Genomic DNA, 23265 nt, shown 5'->3' on the forward strand with positions numbered 1-23265 from the left:
AGGGGATCTAGGTTTCTACATTCTACAACCTACCGCCGCCTACACTCTCACACACCCCCAAGAACACCTTTGAGAGAGAGAATTGAAGATTGAAGGTTCAACATCGGAAGATTGAAGCTTCACTCCATAGATCTATCTCACTGAAGTACTTAGTATCTTTTATTCATGTATTTGTTTGAATCCTTTGTATTAAACTTAGTTTTCTCCATGAACATGAGTAGCTAAACCCCTTTTTGTAGAATTCTTGGTGAAGATGCACTAATTTCATAGTTTTTATTCAATTGATTTTGTTCCTACATTGCTCTTGTAGTTGTTTGATTATTCTTGGGTTTATTCCTTTCAATTGCTTGATCACCACTTGATTGTATAGGATAAATTAGATTAATCGGGAGATGAAATAGTTAATCTGAAATAAGAATAATTCACACCTTAAAACAATAGAACTCGAGAGAGTTGAGGTTTTGAGTGAGTTCTTTGATCTTATCGTGCTTTTGGGAGTTAGGAGTTCAGGATTAGAAGGAGCACCTAATCTACAGATTTCTCACCTCGAGAGGAGGTTTAATCTATAATTGTGATCGACTTAATAACTCTAGAGACACCAAAAGGTAAGACAAATAGAATGGATAAGAGCTTGGAATTGTGCATGTAACACCCCCTACCCGGCGTCTGTCGACCGAATAGGTAATGTCATCCGTCAAGTATGGCAATTTAAAATTTTCATTTCCTGAACCATTCAAAACCAAATATTTAAGATATTATTTAATATTTACAATTACATCGGAAATAACTAGTATAAAATTTTAGTGCTAACATGCCACAACTAACAATTCGAAAGATCTATCTCTTATAGAGCTCAGTGACCCACCAAGGATGCAGCGCTGAGACAGACATGAACAAACCTCGACTGGTACTCTCCAATGCCGACTAACCCGTAGCACACTCAACACTTTAGCCAATATTCTCTTCAAGCAATAATCATACAAATTAAAATTCTAACAATTCTTATTATTGTTTTATTTACCAATTATTACCACCTCTATTATATTATTATCATTTTATTAATTTCTAACGTAATTTAGGCAGCATTTCCCCCTATAACCATCACATGCCTAGAAACCAACAATAAGTAATATCAATCCCAGGACATATCAACAGTCATCATCCTCTTCGTAAATCAATAGGATAGAATACAAAGTAAAATGTATATCACCAATTATTATTCACACACTAACACTAACACGTATATAGATCATCTACATTTTCACACAATCAAACACATATAGCCCCATTAAGTGCTTAGTGACAGACTAGGGTACACGGACCAGATCAGATACAGATTTCAGATGCAGAGCGGAATTTGTCCTCGAGAGGACTCCGCACAGACTACCCATTTAGGGTGCAGACAGAGACAAAGATCAGAGTTCACAGATGCCAGATAATTCAGAGACAGAGATCAGAGTTCAGAGTCAGAGACGATCCTCGCTTCAGTTATCCAGAAGATGAGCGATCACAGATAATACAGCGCTGCTGTCCTATGGCATGCCAATTGTACCCACAGAATACACTCAAGCACGGGGCGTAAACACAATCAAATATACTTATTTTCGTATCAATACTTATATCCAACATAACACATCAACACTGACAGACAAATCAGACCTCATCAACATAGATAGATCAGACATCATCACATGTAATCACATTTGCATACATCATCAACATATATCATTTATCACATTCACCTTAACGCTCATTTCCACATTTATATAACCATCTTTACAGTCACAATCATACTCTTCCCTTTTTATCTTTCATTATCAACTCATTCAACAATTCATTATATCCCCATAGTTTACTTCATAAGTCTCTTCTTCCATAGTTAATCATAATTCATCAAGTTCACAAGTTATATATTCCCATATAAACACATAATGCACATAAGGACATTTAATTATCACATAAAAGCATATAAGAGAATTAGGCCTTTTGAGTGCTGAGCATGCTACCTGGACGGCGTTTATTCCCAAACCTTTCCATTCGTCGTTTCTTCTTTCGCAGATCTTTTTCCTATCCTTTGCAAACATTTGGATTCAGCTACTTTATAGCATTATAACACTCATAAGTTTATAAGGAACGGATACTGCTACGAACTAAACTCTTTCTTTATCCTAAATGTAAAGTAATTCCATGATTCATCATTTAACTTCTAATATATCACCTGCATTGGACTGATTTCTCTTCAACGTGATATATTCATTTAAAAGGATTTAGAGGCATAACTTGATGTTTTTCAAATACCTCTGGAAGTCTAGTTTACAAAGCAACAAGATTCACTCGAAAATTCCTAATGGTTCGAGAGATATTCTCCTTTCACCACAGACTACCAAAATCGAACAGTTTCTGGCAACATTTAACAAACAATTTATACATGCAGTAAATGAACTCCTCAATTTTCCATAAAAATCGGGGAACCTTTAGACCCATTCCAGTTATTTTTAAAATTGATAAATCAAGGTTTTTACTGTTCTAATGTAGCTAAAGAATTCGGAACATGGGACTGAAAAACAGAGGAATTAATCCACTCCAAACTAATGAAAAAAAATAAACATGTTTATTACCACATTCCCAAACCATTTCTAACAAACCAACAATAAAATCCTTTCATCCCTAACTTAGGGTTTGCCCTCTATGACACTTCACAGATAAAGGTTCAATCCATTCAAAGCAAAGCTCAAACTATAATCAAATATGTCTAAATACCATGTATTCAACATTACTTCAAAGAATAAAATCAACTAAATACCCTAAGTCATGAGGTCCAAAAATTTAATAACTCAAACTAATTGAAATACCATAACATGTGCATCAAAATTGGGATAGAAAGGTAGACCTACCTCCAAATAATCCACTTATGTGATTCCTTCAATGATTCATTGGTAGAAATGTGAGATTTGTGAAGAAAATGGTTATAGAGATAGGAAGAGGGGCTGCCGATTTTTGTGGGAGAAGAAAATGAGGAAGAAGAATGCCCATTTTGATGCTTAAAAAGTGATCCTCAAACAATTAACATAATTTGTGGACAATGTATGGCCATTTGTTCCCATTAATTCACTCATTTGTATTTTAAAAATTTCTAGACCTTTCTATTCATTTCTAAGGCTTAACATATATTCATATAATACATAACATTGCAATTAAAAAAAAATCGTCATTTACAAGTTAGACCATAAGGATAGGTTATTGTATGTGAAAGGACCATTTTTCCCATCTATCGAATTTTCTACACGAACATCGAATAAATCCTAATTTCTTTCTCAATCTTACTCACATTAATACTTAATTTTAATGCTACAATACCCCTTATTTAATTTGGCCATTTTCATCGTCGAAACAATCACCGAAAACCTGATATACAAGTTTTACACTTCTTAATATATTTCTTCTAATCTCTCCATTTCCAACCTTATATTATTTTCTAACGCTTAATTTTTATTTAATCACTTTCTAGTCATATACTTTAATATTTCAATTTATTTCCTTCTCGATTTTTTTGAATGAATATGCGAAAACATCTTACAGATAAATTATACTAGTTTCTAATATCATTTCCACTCTTTATAATTCATGTACTATTTCAAAATCTTCACTCTCATAACATATTAATCATATTGTTAATTACCAATATTTTCAATATCGAAATATTCGACAAGAGTCCTGATTCTCCGGTTTCCTCGGAAAAATTAATTTCCGACTAAGGTCATTTATTTGGGGTGTTACAGTGCATCGGATCCTTGAGTTCTACAATTTTCTCCACATTATCTTTTCAAATCTTGTTAACTTGTTCTCATTTGTTTACTTGCTATTTATATGCTTTCATTAGTGTTAGAACAAACCAAAATTTTTTAGATCGTACTCTAGATAGTAGTTAATTTTGTTTGTAGTAGTTAAGTTAGTACAAATTTGTCTCTATGGAATACGATATTCTTGCTTACTAATTGTTGCACTAGCCCCGTACACTTGCGGGTATTACTTGTGTGTTAAAAAAAAGTTGGAGTCACCAACATCGGACTTCAACTTGCTCTCTATGAATGATTGCAACGACATGGTAGAATTAGGGGATAAAGATATACTCCCTCCGTCCCACGTTACTTGAGTCACTTCTTTTTCGCACTCGTTTTGTAAAAATAATAATAAATAGTTAAAGTGGAGATAAAGTAAAGTAAGAAAAAGAATAACACTTTAACTATTATTATTATTTTTACAAAACGAGTGCGAAAAAGAAGTGACTCAAGAACATGGGACGGAGGAAGTATAGGAAATGACTATTTAATTGTATTCTTACCCGATTTATAGTGTCGAAACTAGTAGCATGATTAATTATGTTATTATATGTTAATAGTCAATTTGATTATAATTTTGGTATTTAAAATATCCTAAACAATTCGTAAAATATGTTTATGATATATATGTAACTCCAACCATTTACCTTCTGCAATTTAGATAAGTATTCTTGTACTATCATTATAAACATCACATGATATTGACTAATTCTAATCAACTAAGAAATGTTTTTCATGACAATAGAATAATTAATCCACCACATTTTACACAGTTACAATTAAATGTCCACGTACGTACAATTTATCATGTGGGTTAGAAACTATGGTTTGGTTTTGAAAATCGGATAGTTATGAAGTTGGATTGCGATTTGCGATGTATAATTTGTGTAGATTTTAAAATAGAGAATTGTTACTCAAAACATAAGAGAATAGAAATGTGCCTATGTGCATACAATGCTCTAGTTCAGAGAATTAATTTGTTAGCTTCAAATATAGATAAGTTGGTCTATCTCGCATAACTTTATCTAAATGATTCTTGTGTCATTGAAGAATGTATTATTTTCAATGAAAATTATTAAGATAGATTTATGTAACAGAATGTGAAACAAGTAGATGAATAATATGTTTAACTATACACAAGGCAAGGGAGAAAATGTAAGAACAATGAGACTATTCTTCAATGGTATTAAGATATATATGTCTATATGTAAAAAACAATTATAAAGACATGTAGTAATATTTTTTTAATCTAAAAAGAATGGATTGCATTTATAAGGATCAAATTTAAAGTTCATTCTATCTACAAAATATAAATTCTAAACAAGAAAAAAAGCCCAACACCTAAAATCTAGTAATGGATACAACCTACTATCCATTCTTTTCTATGGAATCAAATGAATATTAAGAAAACTAGTCTGTATTTGTATTTGCTATAAAAAATTGAACAATAACTAAAAAAAGTACTCCTACTACATAATTCGGTCGCACTGAACCACAACAATGAAAATGCAAAAACAAGCCAACCTTGTTTCAATTTAGTCATATAATTATTTCTAGTATAAATAATATTTGTCGCAATCACCAGCTTGAGAATACCACTGCAAACAAAGAGATTAATGCAAGTTAATTGATCAAAGTTAAAGTTGAGTGAAAAAGAAATCCTCTTTATATCAAAGAGGGTAGTGATAACTAACCCAACGAATTTAATCCCTTTTTTCCGAAATCTCTCCAACAGTTAAAGGCCCTGTTGAATAAGATAATCACCCATCGCCTCGACAGCCATGTTGCCCGGAACACAACAAAATCTCGCATCATACATACGATCAAGCCAAGAGTAGTCTTTTTTATGGTGACATTATGCCCCATCTAATAAGCAAAAAAGAAAACATAATCAATTCATTACACTTTCCATATGGGATAAGTAAAATAGGATGATATATAGTATAAAGTTTTTATCTGAAAAAAGAGATTTGATGTCAATACATTCTTTCCTGTCCCTCGAATGATGGCATCAGGCTCGCCTCGAATCACAAAGTAACTACTTCCCCCAATCTGCAATCCGGTCGGAGCTAACGTACCGGGATTATCAAATTCGTTCATCATAGATGTTACCTCGTTAGGCTTCAACTGCATCACCATTCAATTGTGAATTGTTATATAGATAGCTAATACAGATAGAAAATTGTTAGCCTAAACGATGAGATACCTTTGGGAAGTTAAAGGTTTGGGCCAAAATGGCACCGTCATGGCTGACCATGGCGATGGAACTGAGGAAATAGCTGTAACCAATATCGGACCTCAACTGGTCATATATGTATGATTGCAACCACATGGTAGAATTAGGGCAGGGAGAGACAAGAAAGATAGGAAATTATGACTACTTTTTTTTTGTTACTAGAGTAAATACTCAATTTGTTACGATTTTATTTCGAATATTTTAAAATATATACACCAATATTGGCATTTACTACTTCCTATTTTAGTTTGAAATATTTCGCATTTTTTGACAAAATATTGTTGCCATAAATTGGTCTTCAACAATGAAAATATCAATTTAAGCTCCCCAGATTATGTTCTTGCTTCCATAATCCATGTGTGCATTTTTATTTCGAGTTTTATTTCCAAAAAGTGTTACGTTAACATAGTTAGACAAAGCTATATATATAGGAGTGTGGGACCATGGCCCCATCAGTTATGAAATTTCCTAAGATATTTTTTAGTGAGTTATTAAAACTTTATGATTAATTATTTGCTAGCCATTGATGGTATGTTTTAAAATCAATATCATTAAGTTATGGTAAGATATGATTTTTAAAATTTACTATTAAATTTCTGTAAATTGGGTGTAACTTATGTTCTGTAGAATGGGTTTGAACTTTCAATACACTATGTAGTAATTTTCTTTTTCATTATATTTTTATTTTGATTAATTTATTTATATTAGAGATATATGTGTGTGTACATGTGGTGGTGTAGTTGCAGTTGACCAATTTCCCGCATTGTTACCATTGAGAATCTATTTGTTGAATGCCATAAATTTTGTCTTTATCTTTATGCATTTATCAAACATCGTCCCATCCTACAAATTAATTGACCTATTTCTATATAGAATAAATTATTAAGTATACAAATATTAATTGACCTTTTTAATTTTGTTTTCGCATATCTCTACTAGAATCTTGAAAAAAAAATTAAATTAATGGAAAAGATTTCGATTTACTTCATTATAATTAAGAAAGTGATATCTTAGCAAGTTAGCATTCAGTTGCTATACAAAATAGAATTCTTGTTAGAGTAGTACTACTTACAATCACAACAGACTTTACTAACCACCTTAGTTTTTTTTTACTTAAAGTCAAACCAAACAAAGATATATATAATGTTGCCAAAGAAGCGAAGAGAACATCAAAATGAATCCTCAACAATACCATCATAATCACATCATTTTATTAGTAGCACTTTGAATGATGCACTATATCACTATTTTCCATTCATGTACCCTCAAACAATTATCATTTCATGCAATCTACATATATAAATTTGAATGAGAAAAAGGGATGGATGGTGGCCAAATTGAGTCTAAGCACAAGAGGAGGGACCAAACCCCAATCTCCTCTTGCCAATATCAAACTCCCACAAATAATTCTGCTGCATAATATTCCCAACAATACTCGCGTCCGGCCCCGCCCCGCCATCCGCGAACCCGAGGCACTTCACCTCGGGCACGTCATCAATCACGTAGCTCTTCACGTGCGGCTCAAACCTCGCCCCGTCCACAAAATGCACCACAAGCCTCGGCACAACCCTCTCATCAAACCCGGTCGAGTTGAAGCAGTACTCGAGCGGGCCCACTTCTCCTTCATACACCCGCTCGAAACCGCGCACCGCCTCCCGCAAGGCCGTCATCACGGGCTCGTAGGCCGGCCTCATCAGCACCGTGAGCGTCGTGCCCGAGTCCAGAAACACGCCACCCCCGCGGCCCAAGTCCCAGACCTCGGCCGGGATGTCGAGCATCTCGCCCCCGACCGAGATGCCCCGGACGCGGACGGCGTAGAACGTGCCGATCGCGCCCAGGACGAGCTCCGTGTGCCGCATCCGGGCCGCCACGGAGACGTTGGCGTCCTTGTAGGAGCCGAAGATGAGGTGGCCCGGGACGCTTCGGGGGCTCAGGTGGTCGACGAGGCAGTAAGAGAACTTGCCCCCGAACGCGGCCGCGGCGTGGACGGCGGTCGAGTGGGGGCTGTATCCGAGTCCCAGTATGCCGTCCGCGCCGAGTAGGCTCCGGCCGGTGGAGGACTCGCTGCAGCCCACGAGAACGTTGCCGAGCCTCGCCTTCCTCCCGTTGGTGAGGCCGAACGTGATGGTCTCGTGGGCGAATACGCCCAGCGCGAACGTGCCATCCGCGTAGCTGATCGTTGTTGTCAATATGGAAAGAAATAATTAATCAGACCATTCTATTAAAGAGGCAGAGAGAGCTAGGCTCATTTGTTTTCATTTTTGTAAGCTTGAATAAATGACTAAATGAGGTTTTTTTTTTTTTTTTTTTCAGAAATGCAATAATACTAGAAAACAAATAAATATTTTGTGATGGCTAAATGAGGAGGGACCTTATAAAATGTGAGAGAAAATCTAAGATAGGTTGCTACTTGCTTTCAATTCACTTCAAAAAATGTTCCTCTCGTCCGCAATCAATTGTATCAAATTTCTTTTTTTTTTCAATCCACAAATTAATAGTATTTCCCAAGTTCCACATTTCACTAACTTATAATTTTGCAAAAACAATACTACTATTTAAAAGTAGGTGGGTTCATAGTACTAATTTTTTCCAGCTCACTTTCTATTGCTTTCTTGGTCTCTATTAATTGCCAGTGCAGCATTAAAAAATTGTGTAACTTTAAAATAAGATAGAAAAAATTAATGAAATGTGAATCTTATTTTTATATATTACTCATAATAATTTTATAATAGTGAAATGAAGTAGTGATTTATGAGATCAACTTATTAAAATTGAAGTGAGTCAACTTAAACCAATTAATGACGGACGGTAGGAGTGTCCCTATCATAATATTCATGTCATTTTGTAGAGCTCTTAATTTTAATTTCACACTAGTAAGTGTAGTCAAAAAAATGTAATGTCCGCGGAAAAAAAATATGACATTTTTTGTGAAAAGAAATTTGCGACATCTACTTTTGAACATATAAAAAAGTACTGAAATGGTTACTTTACTTGCAAATAATGCAGTGTGTGTGTGAATCTACCTGTAATTATAGGCGCAGGGGTGGAGTGGAGAAGGGCAGATAGTGAGGGAGAAGAGATCAGCAAGATCAGTCTGGCAGGAGGTTGAAGAGCAAGGCACAGTCTTGAACGACGAGGAGCGATCTGCACGGAACACGCGGCTGCGGTGGCCACTCTTTTTTCGGCCGCAGTCATCACCGCGGCACTTGTACCTGCAATTAGCATCAGTTGGTAAAATATTTTTAGATGGGAAACCATTATTGATCCTTTTTTTATTTAAAAAAAAAAAGAGTGTACCTGCACTTGGTCCAAGTGAGGTCACTCCCGGTGTCGGGGATCAGCACCAGATGCTGCCCCGGCGACCCCATTTTGAGCTTCACCAGGTACTGCCCCACGCCGTAGTCGGCGGCGGAATGCAACGGAAGTTCACCGGAGGCATTGAATCTGCTCCTCACTTTCCTCGAGGCGTCTCTGTGGACTAACTTCCGAGGCGGAAGGGGGCCGCCGGGATGCAGGTGGTGGCGGTGGATGAGCTCGAATTTGACCCCGGCGGCATCGGCATTGAAGGAATTAGCAATGAGAAAGAAGATGAAGAGGAGTGGCTGCGGCCTAGCCATTTAGGAAGGGAAAGCAAGCGGCCGTGGGTTTTTATTTTGGAAGGGAAACGCAGATATATATACGAATTCATCTCATATTTACCAATTACCAGCTTTGTATATTGTGGGCTGTCTAAGTACGTGGGATTGACAAAGTACAACAAGTATTCCATCTGTCCACCAGTAAATTTATTTGATTTTGTTAAATAAAATGGTGGCATTTTATAAAAAATGTCATTGAGATGAGTTAGTAGAATATAGATATTTATTGATGGACAGACGAGGAAAAAAATGAGAAATTTCATTGCGAACAGGACTAATAAAAATGAGTGAATATGTAATTAAATACTATATTTTGTAAATATAATACTTAAAATTTATATATATTTAAAATGGAGTATCTGACTAAGGTGCTTGTCGTGGAGTGGTTAAGGTATTTTAACATTGTGCGCATATAAGGAATCGAATCTCCAAGCACACTATTTTTAGCGAATGTTGAAGCAGGTCAATCAGCCGACGATTCACGACCGAAACGCCAGATTTTCCGGATTCAAAACGGTTTATTTAGTTACTCCTACTACTTTAAAAACGGTTTAATAAAATGATGAAATAATAAATAAGTAAATATTCCTTTGATATGATTCACTCTATCTGGTCGCAAAATAATAGTAATCACATTTGTTATTTCGGTTTATCCACAAAATAATGCCCGTTATTTGCTTTTCTATTTTTAGTAACTGACTGTCACTTTCTATTAATTCTATACATTATTCTCTCTCTTACTTTACCATTTCTCCACTTTAGCTATTTATTATCATTTTTATAAAACGAGTGCAGAAACGGAAGTGTGACTCCTAATGGGGGACGGAGGGAGTATAAAACTAATACAATATAAATTAGTGGGATTCCATGATTCGTATTCCACTAATTTTCTTTCACATTTCTTAAAATCCATATCAAATTAAAGTGAGACTTTAAATTGTGGACCAAATGAGTAATTTAGTACTAGTATTTGTATATATTGAAGATTAGTGATTTGGTGTGTTAATTTGTATAGTACAAGTCTCGATTATTTATTCAAATATAAATTAATAAAAATTATTCCATCACACATGGTAAAAGGAGAAAAGTTCAACAGTATTTGTCGCATAAGTCCTAAAATATCTTCAGTTAAAGCGATTTGCACTTTTTATGCAGCAAGGTAAAGCATAATTAATTCATCACTATTTCGGAATTAATTCAGTTACCTTGAATCCAACTGTATCCTAAAAAACGATTCGTCATTAAAATCCAGCAACATATTAGTTTGCTTCTAATTGTAGGCTAGTAGTCGGTGGACTTTAATTTATATACAGCAAATAATCACACACTAATAATATATATCCATGTCTCATTTGCAAATTTTTAATTTTATTTCTTTTATACTCCTTTTTATAAATTTTATTTCTTTTATACTCCCTTCTTTAAGGTTGACCACTTTTAAGAAACTCAATTAGTTTCAGAAACGTGTAATAAGCATTATGACTTTTGTAGAAATAACCATTAACTGTCCCATTTCCAATTAATTAAACTTTAATATGTTACAAAAAGTTATAGAATAATCAAATAAATAAAATGTCTAGCTAACTATGTGTAGTGGTAGGTAGAAGTTGAATTTATATATACTTGCACGCAATGAAATAAGAGTGTAATTACAAATATGTAATGCAGCCATGATATAGGAGTATAGCTACGATAGAAGTTGAATTTATTTATACCTGTTGATTCTTGACGGGTATATATGTTCCATTTATTAAACTCTAATTAATAGTAGTATATATGTTCCAAAAAAATTAAGGTACAAGGTGAATTTATTTATTCTTGGTTGATATTACATTTTTATAAAAACTGAGAAAAAATGGACATCTTGAGGGGGAAATGAAAAGTGGACATCTTAAATTAGACGGGGAAAGTATTGAATCTACTCTTGCACTTAGCTTCACAATCTGGATATCCACAACGTCGATTATCAATTTTGGCCATGCATTTTTTATGTCTATTCTTTTCTATATCGTTTCAATTTTACCGGATATCTCGCATTCACTTCAACAAAGGCACCCAATATGTACACCTACAAAAACACATTTTTTTTATTATTCAATAAAATATATTTATAAAATTTCACTGGAATATATTTATACCTGATATGAGAAGGAAGAGAAGTAGAGATAATTTATAATTTATTTATACCTGTTGATTCTTTACAAATGACCTAAAACAACACGCAATGAAATAGGAGTGTAATTGCATTTCTTTATTTTTCAATTGTAAGATAACAAAATGATGATTACTATTGATATATGATGATGAGAGGGAACATCTCTCAACCTGGTGTTATTAAAATCACATTACATTGATAAAAATGAAATTTCAAGATTTATTAAAATGGTAAGCTAATTGCATTTTAAAATAATGCACAATCATATTTGCAATTACACACTGAAATGCCGCCAAATCCATTACGAGCGCAATATCCTTTCTCTTTGAATCCGCTCTTACAATTAGCTTCACAATTTGCAAGGTTACAACTCCTGTTATCAATTATAGTTGTACATTTTTGTTGTCCATTTACTTCAACGATTGTGCCTAGCACCACTGAAAAAACATATTATACTATTATTTATCTAATAAAATAAATATAAAATTATCCAATAAAAACAAATATAAATACCTGATAATAGAAGGAAGAAAACTATAGATAGTTTAGCCATTCTACTTTATTCAACCCATCTCTTCGTTTACTAATATATTGGTTGAATCTACTATGTTGAAATGGTGTTGCTGCCTCATTATATATACAAGAATCGGAAAATCTCCCTCATTAATATTGTAATCTCAATTACTTACCGTTTTATTTTGAAATAATTCGTATTTATTAACAATATATAATTGCCATATTATAATAAAGCGTTTCATCGTAATCATGATTGCCAACAAAATTTGGACCTTGCATTTGTTTAGATACATATTTCTTTGTCGTTGATAATATCGATTCAAGCCATAGCCCCAGCAATAATGAAATTTCTTAGAACTATTTTAGTACTTTTTTCAAACTATGATTAATTCGGTATCAATTTTCTTTGCTATTCATAATGTTTGAAGATCAATATATCAATAAGTTATACTACTAATAATCTGATTTAATTTGAAAATTTGGTTTAATTTATGTTTTAATTGTAAAATAAGTCTTGTCAAGAAAGATGTAAAATGTTTATTTTATATTTTCAACATAAAGACTCTACAAGTGATGACTAGAGTCTTTTTTGTCGTCTTTCCCTATAGCTAAAAAGAGGTAGATTCTAGATTCAACTCGAGTTTTTGGAAGCAATATTTAATTTTCTTTTCCATTAAAATGATATTTTAAATTTAAAAAATAAATATTGGAGATATGTATGTAGAATCGGAGGTGAAGTAGGTGGTGAGAAAATTGAGTAATAATGAAACAATATAATTACCGATAGATATAATGAAAATTACTGGTTGATTATGTATAGAATATTAAAACTAATCAATTAGTTTATAAGCAGCGGCGGAACCAGCATAGGCAAAGCCACCGCGGCAGCGGGGGCTTGGCCGGCGCCGGACCCTATAACCCCGCTGTGGCCGCCCCACTCCGCCCCAGGAAGTTTGAATCTGGAATTCTGAAAAGAAAAGTTCGGAGGTAGAAGACAGGGGGATAAGAAAGGATTTTTAAAAATTAAGCTAAGAACAAATAATAAAGGCTATAAAATTAGGTACCTATACACTATATCCAGCTATTCAATCGCTCCCTGTCTAGTGTCTAGAAAATATATCTTTTTTTCTATACTTTATGCTTGTACTCAATTCAGATTTCATTGAAAAACTTTTATTTCTCAATCTAACGTTAAAATTTAATTAAATATGTGCTAAATATGCACATTTTTAATTAATTAGATGATCTATCGTTGAGAGATGGCGAAATTTAATTAATTATGTTTACTAATTTTTGGTTAAATCTAGTTTTTTTTTTAATTACTGTATTTAGATGAGGCCTCAATACTAGATGAGGTCCTATTATATTTATGTATTCAATTAAAATTGCACATTTAAAAATTATGTTAGTGAATTTAAATTTGTAAATTACTAATATACTGTATTGATTTTGAAATGAGATATTTAGGGATTTGGATTGTGTTTAGTGATGATTTATGATTGTGTGAATTTGAGAATTATTATGATTTATAAATTGAAAAATATTATATAGGGATATATATATAAAATTTAATAGTGTACTTCCGCCTTCAATAAAAGTTAATTTTGATTTTGGCACGAGTTTTAAGAAATGTAAATGAAAGTGAGTTGAAAAGTGAATAGAACGTGAATCCAATTTTTATTTCTCATTTTATAATAAAATATGAGTGAAATGAGTTAGTGGGTATGTGGTCTATTTACCATCTATAGTAAAAAGTAAACGTGGACAATTAAAGGGGAGACGAAAATGACAAAAGTGGACAATTAACAAAAGAGAATGGAGTAAAAAAAATTTAAAATTCAGCCCCAGCTTACTTAAATTTCTAGTTCCGCCACTGCTTATAAGAATATATAATTAAATACAAATATTCGGTACATACTATAAAATTTAATGAATTTTTTTTACCACAGGTGTACCAAACCCACCTTTGGAGGAATCCGACTAATCCTGTTTGATCGATTTTAAGGATTAAGGTCGAAAATCTCCCAACTGGTTACAAGGTTTGAATCCGTGACCTCAATATCATCACAGCTCTGCGCAGCCAACTGTGCTACGACCGGTTGGTGGTTTAATATGTTTTTTTACGCTGTGCATAGGTAAGGAATCAAATCTCCCTAAGAACACTATTTTTTATAAATGTTGAAAATTGATTTGAATCGTTCAATCGATAGAAGATTCACGACCGAAACAACTGATTTTCCTAGTTCATAACGGTTTAATTAATTACTTAGCTTAATTTAAACGTGCGAACCAGACCAAACTGAGTATCAATTCATTGTCGAACCGGTGCAAACCCTAATTAAACCCAACTTACATTAGACATTTACTGCAAATATACACATCCCATGAATGCATCTTGTTTCTCTTTTTTTTTTTCTTAAGCTAATACTAGTATACTACATGTGTGTAAGTGTGTTGATCTAATATAAATTGCTTCTTGTAACTTAGTATATATATCTATAGATATATTGAAGGTTAATGATTTGAAGGTTAATGATTTGAAGTGTTAATTTTTGTAGTACATCAATATACCCGTATAAAATACAGAATAACTCTTGATTATTTATTTAATTATAAAATAATCAAAAAATTACTCCATCACACGTGATAAAGAGAGGAAACGACGTTCATTCAAGAGTATATGACAAACTTTTATGCAGAAAGGTAAAGCATAAATAATTTTTCGTCATTTAATAATTAATTCAGTTACCTTGAACTGTATCCTTAAAATGATTCGTCATTAAAATCCAGCAACATGTTTCTAGTTGTAGACTATTAGTGGGTTGACTTTAGACAGCAAATAAAAGCACACTAACTAATTATGCTGGTCTCATTTTGAAATTTCTTTTGATTTTATAGACTTTGTACTCCCTCGTGTATAAATAGGAGTCTTGTTTTTCTTTGATGAATATTTTGAATAATGTAGAGAAATATTCCGTCCGTTTCGGATAATTCGTCTCATTTTGAACGGGCACGAGTTTTAAGAAATATAAGAGCATCTCCAGTGGTACTTCGGCCAGAAATCGGCCAGCAGTTTCTCCCCCTGCCACGTCAGCAGCACTCAAAATCCACCTGCCACGTCAGATTTAGGCCAGTCATAGGTCAGCCGCAATAAAAATAATTCAAAAAATACTACATTTACGGAATTATAATTACAATATGGAATTAAATTTACGACATATACACGGGAAAAATTCATTAACTTTATTTAAATAAAAAAAGTACATTAACTAAAAATTAAAAAAATTACATAATAAAAAAAATTCGGGCTTCCACACACGAGCCACCGCCCCACTCTACTCCTAATTTATTAAAAAAATACATTAAAAAATGTTAGTATGCCTTGAATCTGTTATAGTTTGCCGCTAGCCAAACGGGGGTCTCACTGTTTTAGTTCTTAATTTTGTATTGGGCCTAGTTGTTGTTGTCCATCATTAGATGTTGCTCTTGTACAGAAATTTAGAGAGAGAGAAAATCGCGTTTATATAGGTTTAAAAAAAAAATCGAAAATCGGCGCTGGCCGATCGGCACGCCACAATGGCGGCCAGCGCATCGGCTAGCGCCGAGCGATCGGCCAGCGAACGCCGATATTTTGGCCGATTTAGCGCTAGCCGACTCCAATGGTTCGGCTAGCCGATCTGCCAGCGCGACGAATCGGCTAGCCGGTCGCTAGCCGACCATTGGAGATGCTCTAATGAAAAGTGAGTTGAAAAAGTTAGTGGAATGTGGATCCTACTTTTATATATTAATTAGTTTTATAATAAAATGTGAGTAGGAATGAGTTAGTGGAATATGAGATTCATTGCCAAAAATGGTAAAAGTGAAATGAGACAAATTATGTTGGACAGACCGAAATGGAAAAATGGGATGAATTATCCGAGACGGAGGGAGTATGAGTTAAATAATTGGACTTGTATGTGATATTTATTTTATAATAAAATAAAATAGTAAGATGTTTTTTTATGTTATAATAATTTCCATTTCTAATGATAAATATTAGTATTAAAACAATAATTTGACAGAAAATACATGTGAGCCACCGAAAATTAATTCAGACAGTTGCAAATCGGTATAGTGCATAAAGTACTATAACAAATATCTCTTATAAGGAAAAATGTAGTATATTTAAATTCACAAATCAGTGTACTGAATTGATAGAAAAAATATCCTTTGACATTTTTTTAGTGACGCTGATAGTTTGAGATAGCGGCGGAGCTACGGTGGGGCAAGGGGGGCTCTTGGGCCCCTCACCCATCTCTGATATGACTATATATTATTATATGCATTCGTCCCTACCAAGGAGTTTTGTAGTGCAGTTGGCTTGGAAACAAGTAATTTATGTAAAATAAAGTAGTATTAATTTAAGATCATAAAATAATAATGTTTATAATTTAGGAATAAAAAATGTCTCATTGGTGTGTAAATTTTGTCATACAATATTTGTAAATTTAATTTAAAATTTATGTTGTTTATTACTAAAAAATTTAGCTTATTTCAACGTCAACATTGTCTTTATATACGTCATGTCTGTGTTTTTTATGGCGTTGATGACATCGAAAATATTCAACAACTAACAAATATAATTTGCCCCCCAGTATCAAATTTCTGTCTCCGCCACTGGTTTGAGATGCTCTATGCTAGTTGAAATCTATTCATAATTTAACTCAACCTGAGATACTCAGAAAGATGATTTTATCATTTTTAAATAAAAAATTCACTAAAACCATGAACGTTCTCTTTATTTAATTAATACAATGTTAAAAGGTTTAAAACCTCTGGGAACCTCAATTAACTTTCAAGTTTTCATAAACGCGTAATAAGCAGCTAGCATGACTTTTGTAGAACTAATCAGCTGTCCCATTTAATTAATTAAACTCTAATTAATAGTAGTATATATGTTCCAAAAAAATTAAGGTACAAGTTGAATTTATTTATTCTTGGTTGATATTACATTTTTATAAAAACTGAGGAAAAATGGACATCTTGAGGGGGACAGGCTGAAAATGAAAGGTGGACATACTAAATTAGACGGGAAAAGTATTGAATCTACTCTTGCACTTAGCTTCACAATCTGGATATCTACAACGTCGATTATCAATTTTGGCCATGCATTTTCGATGTCTATTAACTTTTCTATATCGTTTCAATTTTACCGGATATCTCGCATTCACTTCAACAAAGGCACCCAACATGTACAACTACAAAAACACATTTTATTATTATTCAATAAAATATATTTATAAAATTTCACTGGAATATATTTATACATGATATGAGAAGGAAGAGAAGTAGAGATAATTAATAATTTATTTATACCTGTTGATTCTTTACAAATGACCTAAAACAACACGCAATGAAATAGGAGTGTAATTACAGATATGTTTTTTTTGTTCTTTATTTTATTCTTGCAATTGTGGTTAGAAGAGAAATGTGTGTAATTGCATTTCTTTATTTTTCAATTGTAAGATAACAAAATGTTGATTACTATTGATATATGATGATGAGAGGGAACATCTCTCAACCTGGTGTTATTAAAATCACATTACATTGATAAAAATTTCAAGATTTATTAAAATAGTAAGCTAATTGCATTTTAGAATAATAATGCACAATCATATTTGCAATTACACACTGAGATGCCGCCAAATCCATTACGAGCGCAATATCCTTTCCCTTTGAATCCGCTCTTACAGTTAGCTTCACAATTTGGAAGGCTACAACCCCTGTTGTCAATTATAGTTGTACATTTTTGTTGTCCATTCACTTCAACGATTGTGCCTAGCACCACTGAAAAAACATATTTTTACTATTATTTATCTAATAAAATAAATATAAAATTATCCAATAAAAACAAATATATATACCTGATAATAGAAGGAAGAGAACTAAAGATAGTTTAGCCATTCTACTTTATTCAACCCGTCTCTTCGTTTACTAATATATTGGTTGAATCTACTATGTTGAAATGGTGTTGCTGCCTCATTATATATACAGGAATCGGAAAATCTCCCTCATTAATATTGTAATCCCAATTACTTACCGTTTTATTTTGAAATAATTCGTATTTATTAACAATATATAGTTGCCATATTATAATCGAGCGTTTCATCGTAATCATGATTGCCAACAAAATTTGGACCTTGCATTTGTTTAGATACATATTTCTTTGCCGTTGATAATATCGATTAAAGCCATAGCCCCATCAATAATGAAATTTCTTAGAACTATTTTAGTACTTTTTTCAAACTATGATTAATTTGGTATCAATTTTCTTTGCTATTCATAATGTTTGAAGATCAATATATCAATAAGTTATACTACTAAAAATCTGATTTAATTTGAAAATTTGGTTTAATTTATGTTTTAATTGTCAAATAAGTCTTGTCAAGAAAGATGTAAAATGTTTATTTTATATTTTCAACATAAAGACTCTATAAGTGATGACTAGAGTCTTTTTTGTCTTCTTTCCCTAGCTAAAAAGAGGTAGATTCTAGATTGAACTCAAGTTTTTGGAAGCAATATTTAATTTTCTTTTCCATTAAATTGATATTTTAAATTTAAAAAATAAATATTGGAGATGTGTATGTAAGTAAAATCGGAAGTGAAGTAGATGGTGAGAAAATTGAGTAGAAATGAAACAATTTAATTACCGATGGATATAATGAAAATTATGTCATAGAATATTAAACCATCCTTAATATATATTTCATAATTAATTCAGTATCCTTAAAAATGATTCGTCATTAAAATCCATCAACATGTTTCTAATTGTAGCCTAGTATATAGTGGGTTGACATTAGACAGCAAACAAACGCATACTAACTAATTATCCTGGTCTCATTTTGCAATTTCTTTTGATTTTATAGCCTTTGTACTCCCTCCGTTTATAAATAGGAGTCTTATCTTTTTCCGATACATATTTTGAATAATATAGAAACATATGAGTTAAAAGAGATAATATAATTTGAGTTTCACTTTTGTGTAAGTATTCATTTTATAATAAAATAAGATATTAAGATGTTTTTTATAGGTTAATAATTTCCATTTCTATAGCATTAAAATAATAATTTGACAGTACAATACGCGTGAGCCACCGAAAATTCAGACAGTTGCAAATCAGTATAGTACAGGATGCACTATAACAAACTTCTATTATAAGGAAAAATGTTGTGAATTTAAATACACAAATTAGTGTTCTAAATCTTAATTGATAGAAAAAGTACCCTTTGACATTTTTTTAGTGATGCTGATAGTTTAAGATGCTCTATGAACAAAATTATACTAATACATGTAGCCATTTAGGAAGGGAAAGCAAGCGGCCGTGGGTTTTTATTTTGGAAGGGAAACGCAGATATATATACGAATTCATCTCATATTTACCATCTTTGTATATTGTGGGCTGTCTAAAACGTGGGATTGAGAAAGTACAAAGTATTCCATATGTCCGCAAGTATATGTTTTCACAATTTTTTGTTTGATTTTGTTAAATAAAATGGTGACATTTAGAAAGAGATGTACCCAAAAAAATTCAGGTAGAAGTTGAATTTATTTATTCTTGGTTGATATTATATTTTTATATAAAATGAGGAAAAATGAACATCCTAGGGGACAACCTAAAAAGGAAAGATGAATATCTTAAATATATATTGAAATAATGTTTCTTAATTTGATCTTTCTTCGTAAACATATTGATCACATTGAAATAATGTTATATAGGGCCTCCAAATAAACGGTATGCAAAAATTAGAAAATCTGCAACATTGATATAACAATCAATTACGTAATTTATTTCGAAATATTTCGCATTTTTTTGACAAAATATAGTTGCCATATTAATATACCCTGGTGTTTTGTCCGAATCTCGTGTGCTAATCCCTCAATCTCCCTTAATTTGTCACCATTTGATCTGGCACGGGTTTTAAGAAATATAATAGAAAGTGAGTTGAAATAGTTAGTGGCACGTGTGTTCTACTTTTATATATTGATTTTATAATAAAATGCAAGCAAGAATGAGTTAGTGAAATGTGGGGTCCACTACCAAAAATTGTACATGTGAAAGGTGACAAATTTTCGGGATGAACGAAAATGGAAGTAAGTGACAAATTTTAAGGGACGAGGGGAGTAATTTGTTTAAAGATGCGTTCTCTTCATCGTTGAAATATTGATTTAAGATCACCATATTATTTTCCTGCTTCCAAAATCCATGCGTGTGTGTTTTATTTTATTTTTTTATATCCAAAGAGTGTGACGTTGACTTAGGTAGACAAAGCTAAATAAGAGTGTGGGACCATGTCCCCATATGAAAGTTCTTCGTGACTTTTTAGTGGTTTGTTACCTTTATGATTAATTCTTTGCTAGCTATTGATAGCTAGCTACCAGTATCTTTTAAAATAAATATCATTATGATTATCATTTTAAAATTTAATTAAATTTGTATAAATTGGTTTAAATCTATGTTTTGATTTTATAATAAATCTGTAAAATGTGTTTTAGACTTGAGTATATAATTTTCTTTCTCACTATAATGATATTTTAATAAAAATATATATATTAGAGATGTGTGTGTACATGCGGTGGTGAAGTAGGTGGTGAGTATTGAGTAATTGTAGTTGACTCATTTCCACATTGTAACCATTGATATTCTATTTGGAGAATGCCATGAATTTTTGCCTTTTTCTAAAATTTTGTTTGCATTACCTAACTCTTTATGCATTTGTCAAACATCGTCCCATCCTACAAATTGACCTTTTTTTATATAGGATAAAATATATTAATATTCTATAAATTATTGAAAATTATGTGTGTGCACAAAATGACACCTCTTGCTGCGAGTGGAGTTAATCTAAAGTGGACAGATCACAATCAAGGAAGGCCCACTTCAAATGAGACTTAATGGACTTCCAAAAATTAAATACTTTGTTAGCCCAATTGTTTAGATTATGCGGGCCCAATACACTATGGCCCAATGGATGACGTAGAATTATAACTTGCGATTATTTTGATAGTTAAAATATGTATTTTGTTACACTATATGTGTGGGACTTTACATGTATAACAATTGAATATAATACTATGGCTACTAACTACTACTACAATAATTAAACTAAAATATGTTTTAAGGTTTGCTCTTGTCTTAAACATATAAAATCTCAAGCAAAATGGATTTTAGTGAAGGCACCATATATATATACATGTTTTACATATTGATATATTTAAAAAATAATATATCAATCATAATACTAAATTATTCCATATATATTCATTAAAATTAAGATAGTTACGTATGTTTTAAAATTATTCCATATTTAAATATTTTCATAATGCAATAAGAACTAAGAATCAATGTTGTATGCTTTAGATTTTTTTTAATCAAATGGCACCGTTCATGTTATTTGGCAATTGATTAATATTGTTTTGGCAAAACACATTCTTAGGTCCTTATACTTTAATCAAAATGTTCATTAGGTCCTCGTACAATTTTTTGGTTTTAATAGGTCCTTAAACCTTTCTCATAAATTTCATCACATCCTCGTACAATTTTTTCGTTTTAGTAAGTCCTTATACTTTGATTATAACTTTTATTAGGTCCTTATACAATTTTTTATTTTAAAATATCTTTTACTTTTATCTTTATAGACTATGCTAAGTTAAATAATGGAATATTAAAAAGTTCATTAAGTTTAATTAAATTTAGATTATTATCCAAGATAAATGTAAAAAAGTCCCTAAAATAAAAGATTGTACAAGGACCTAATGAAAGTAATGATAAAAGTACAAGGACCTACTAAAACGAAAAATTGTACGAGGACTTGATAAAAATATTGTGAAAAGTATAAGGACTTATTGAAACGAAAAAATTGTACAAGGACCTAATGAACATTTTGACTAAAGTATAAGGACCTAAGAATGTGTTTTGCCTTTTGTTTTTTACTTATTTTAATGTGAATGGGTATAATTGCCTATAAAAATTAAGGTAGTACATCTTAAAATTGTGGAATATATGTAAATGAATATTATGAATATATATACTAATATTGAGTGTAAGATAGAGTTATATATACCATCCCAAATCCACTAGAATTGATGGAAAAGCGAAATACTCACAGATTTTTTTTAATCTCGATCTCTTTCCAATTCTAAAAGCCCCCCTAAGGTTCAGTTTTGGCCTTTGGGAGATATTACCATAATGCACAAGTCATAACTCATGTTTTGAGTCACCAAGTACATCCATAGACCATATACCATCAAGGAGCTATGTCATCGATCAAATAAAGCAAGACAACGATTTAAGGAAGGGAGTTAACTATGTTTTCCAATGTTTTTTATACATAATTTATTTGCATTATTGCATATGTAGATTAACTCTTTGAATTCTAGGATTTGGAGAGTAGTTGATTTTAATATTTTATTTATGTATTTATTATTATCAATTTAATTAGTTTTCAATCTTACTTATTATTATGTACATTTATAACTACTTAAAAATAGGGCATAAATAATTCACAATAGCCAGGCCTAGTATCAGCGCACAAATTAATAATGTTTGGTAATGAAAAAAATTTATATATATAATCAATAGAGTCAATATTAGAATAGCTAGTAGTATCTGCTAGCCCGCAAATTAATCAATGTTTGTTAATGACAAAAGGAAAATATACCTAATCAATGTTAGAACGGAAAGAAGCTTTTAAATAAGGGCAGTGATAATTGTACATAATTGCGAAATTTTTTTAACATTTTATATTGAAAATCGATTTATAAATATTAACAGATTTAAAATAAATTTTATACTAATCATTTTGCAACACTGTGAAAAAAAATTAAATTAAATATTTGTATATT

At 32.0% G+C, this 23265-nt stretch overlaps 1 protein-coding gene across 1 annotated transcript; it reads right to left on the reverse strand.

Moving 5' to 3' along the window:
* Window positions 1–7263: 7263 nt before the first annotated feature.
* On the reverse strand, window positions 7264–9714 carry LOC125187746 (aspartic proteinase NANA, chloroplast-like). Its single transcript, XM_048084383.2, has 3 exons — window positions 9373–9714; window positions 9099–9287; window positions 7264–8247 (listed from the first exon to the last, which is right to left on the reverse strand). Exons 1-3 carry the CDS (start codon window positions 9690–9692, stop codon window positions 7419–7421), a joined length of 1338 nt encoding a protein of 445 aa, XP_047940340.1. The 5' UTR covers window positions 9693–9714; the 3' UTR covers window positions 7264–7418.
* Window positions 9715–23265: the final 13551 nt, after the last annotated feature.

The sequence above is a fragment of the Salvia hispanica genome, chromosome 2 (assembly GCF_029641045.1).
Source record: "Salvia hispanica isolate PSC_SH4W2 chromosome 2, Shi_PSC_v1, whole genome shotgun sequence".
In the NCBI taxonomy this organism is placed as follows: domain Eukaryota; kingdom Viridiplantae; phylum Streptophyta; class Magnoliopsida; order Lamiales; family Lamiaceae; genus Salvia; species Salvia hispanica.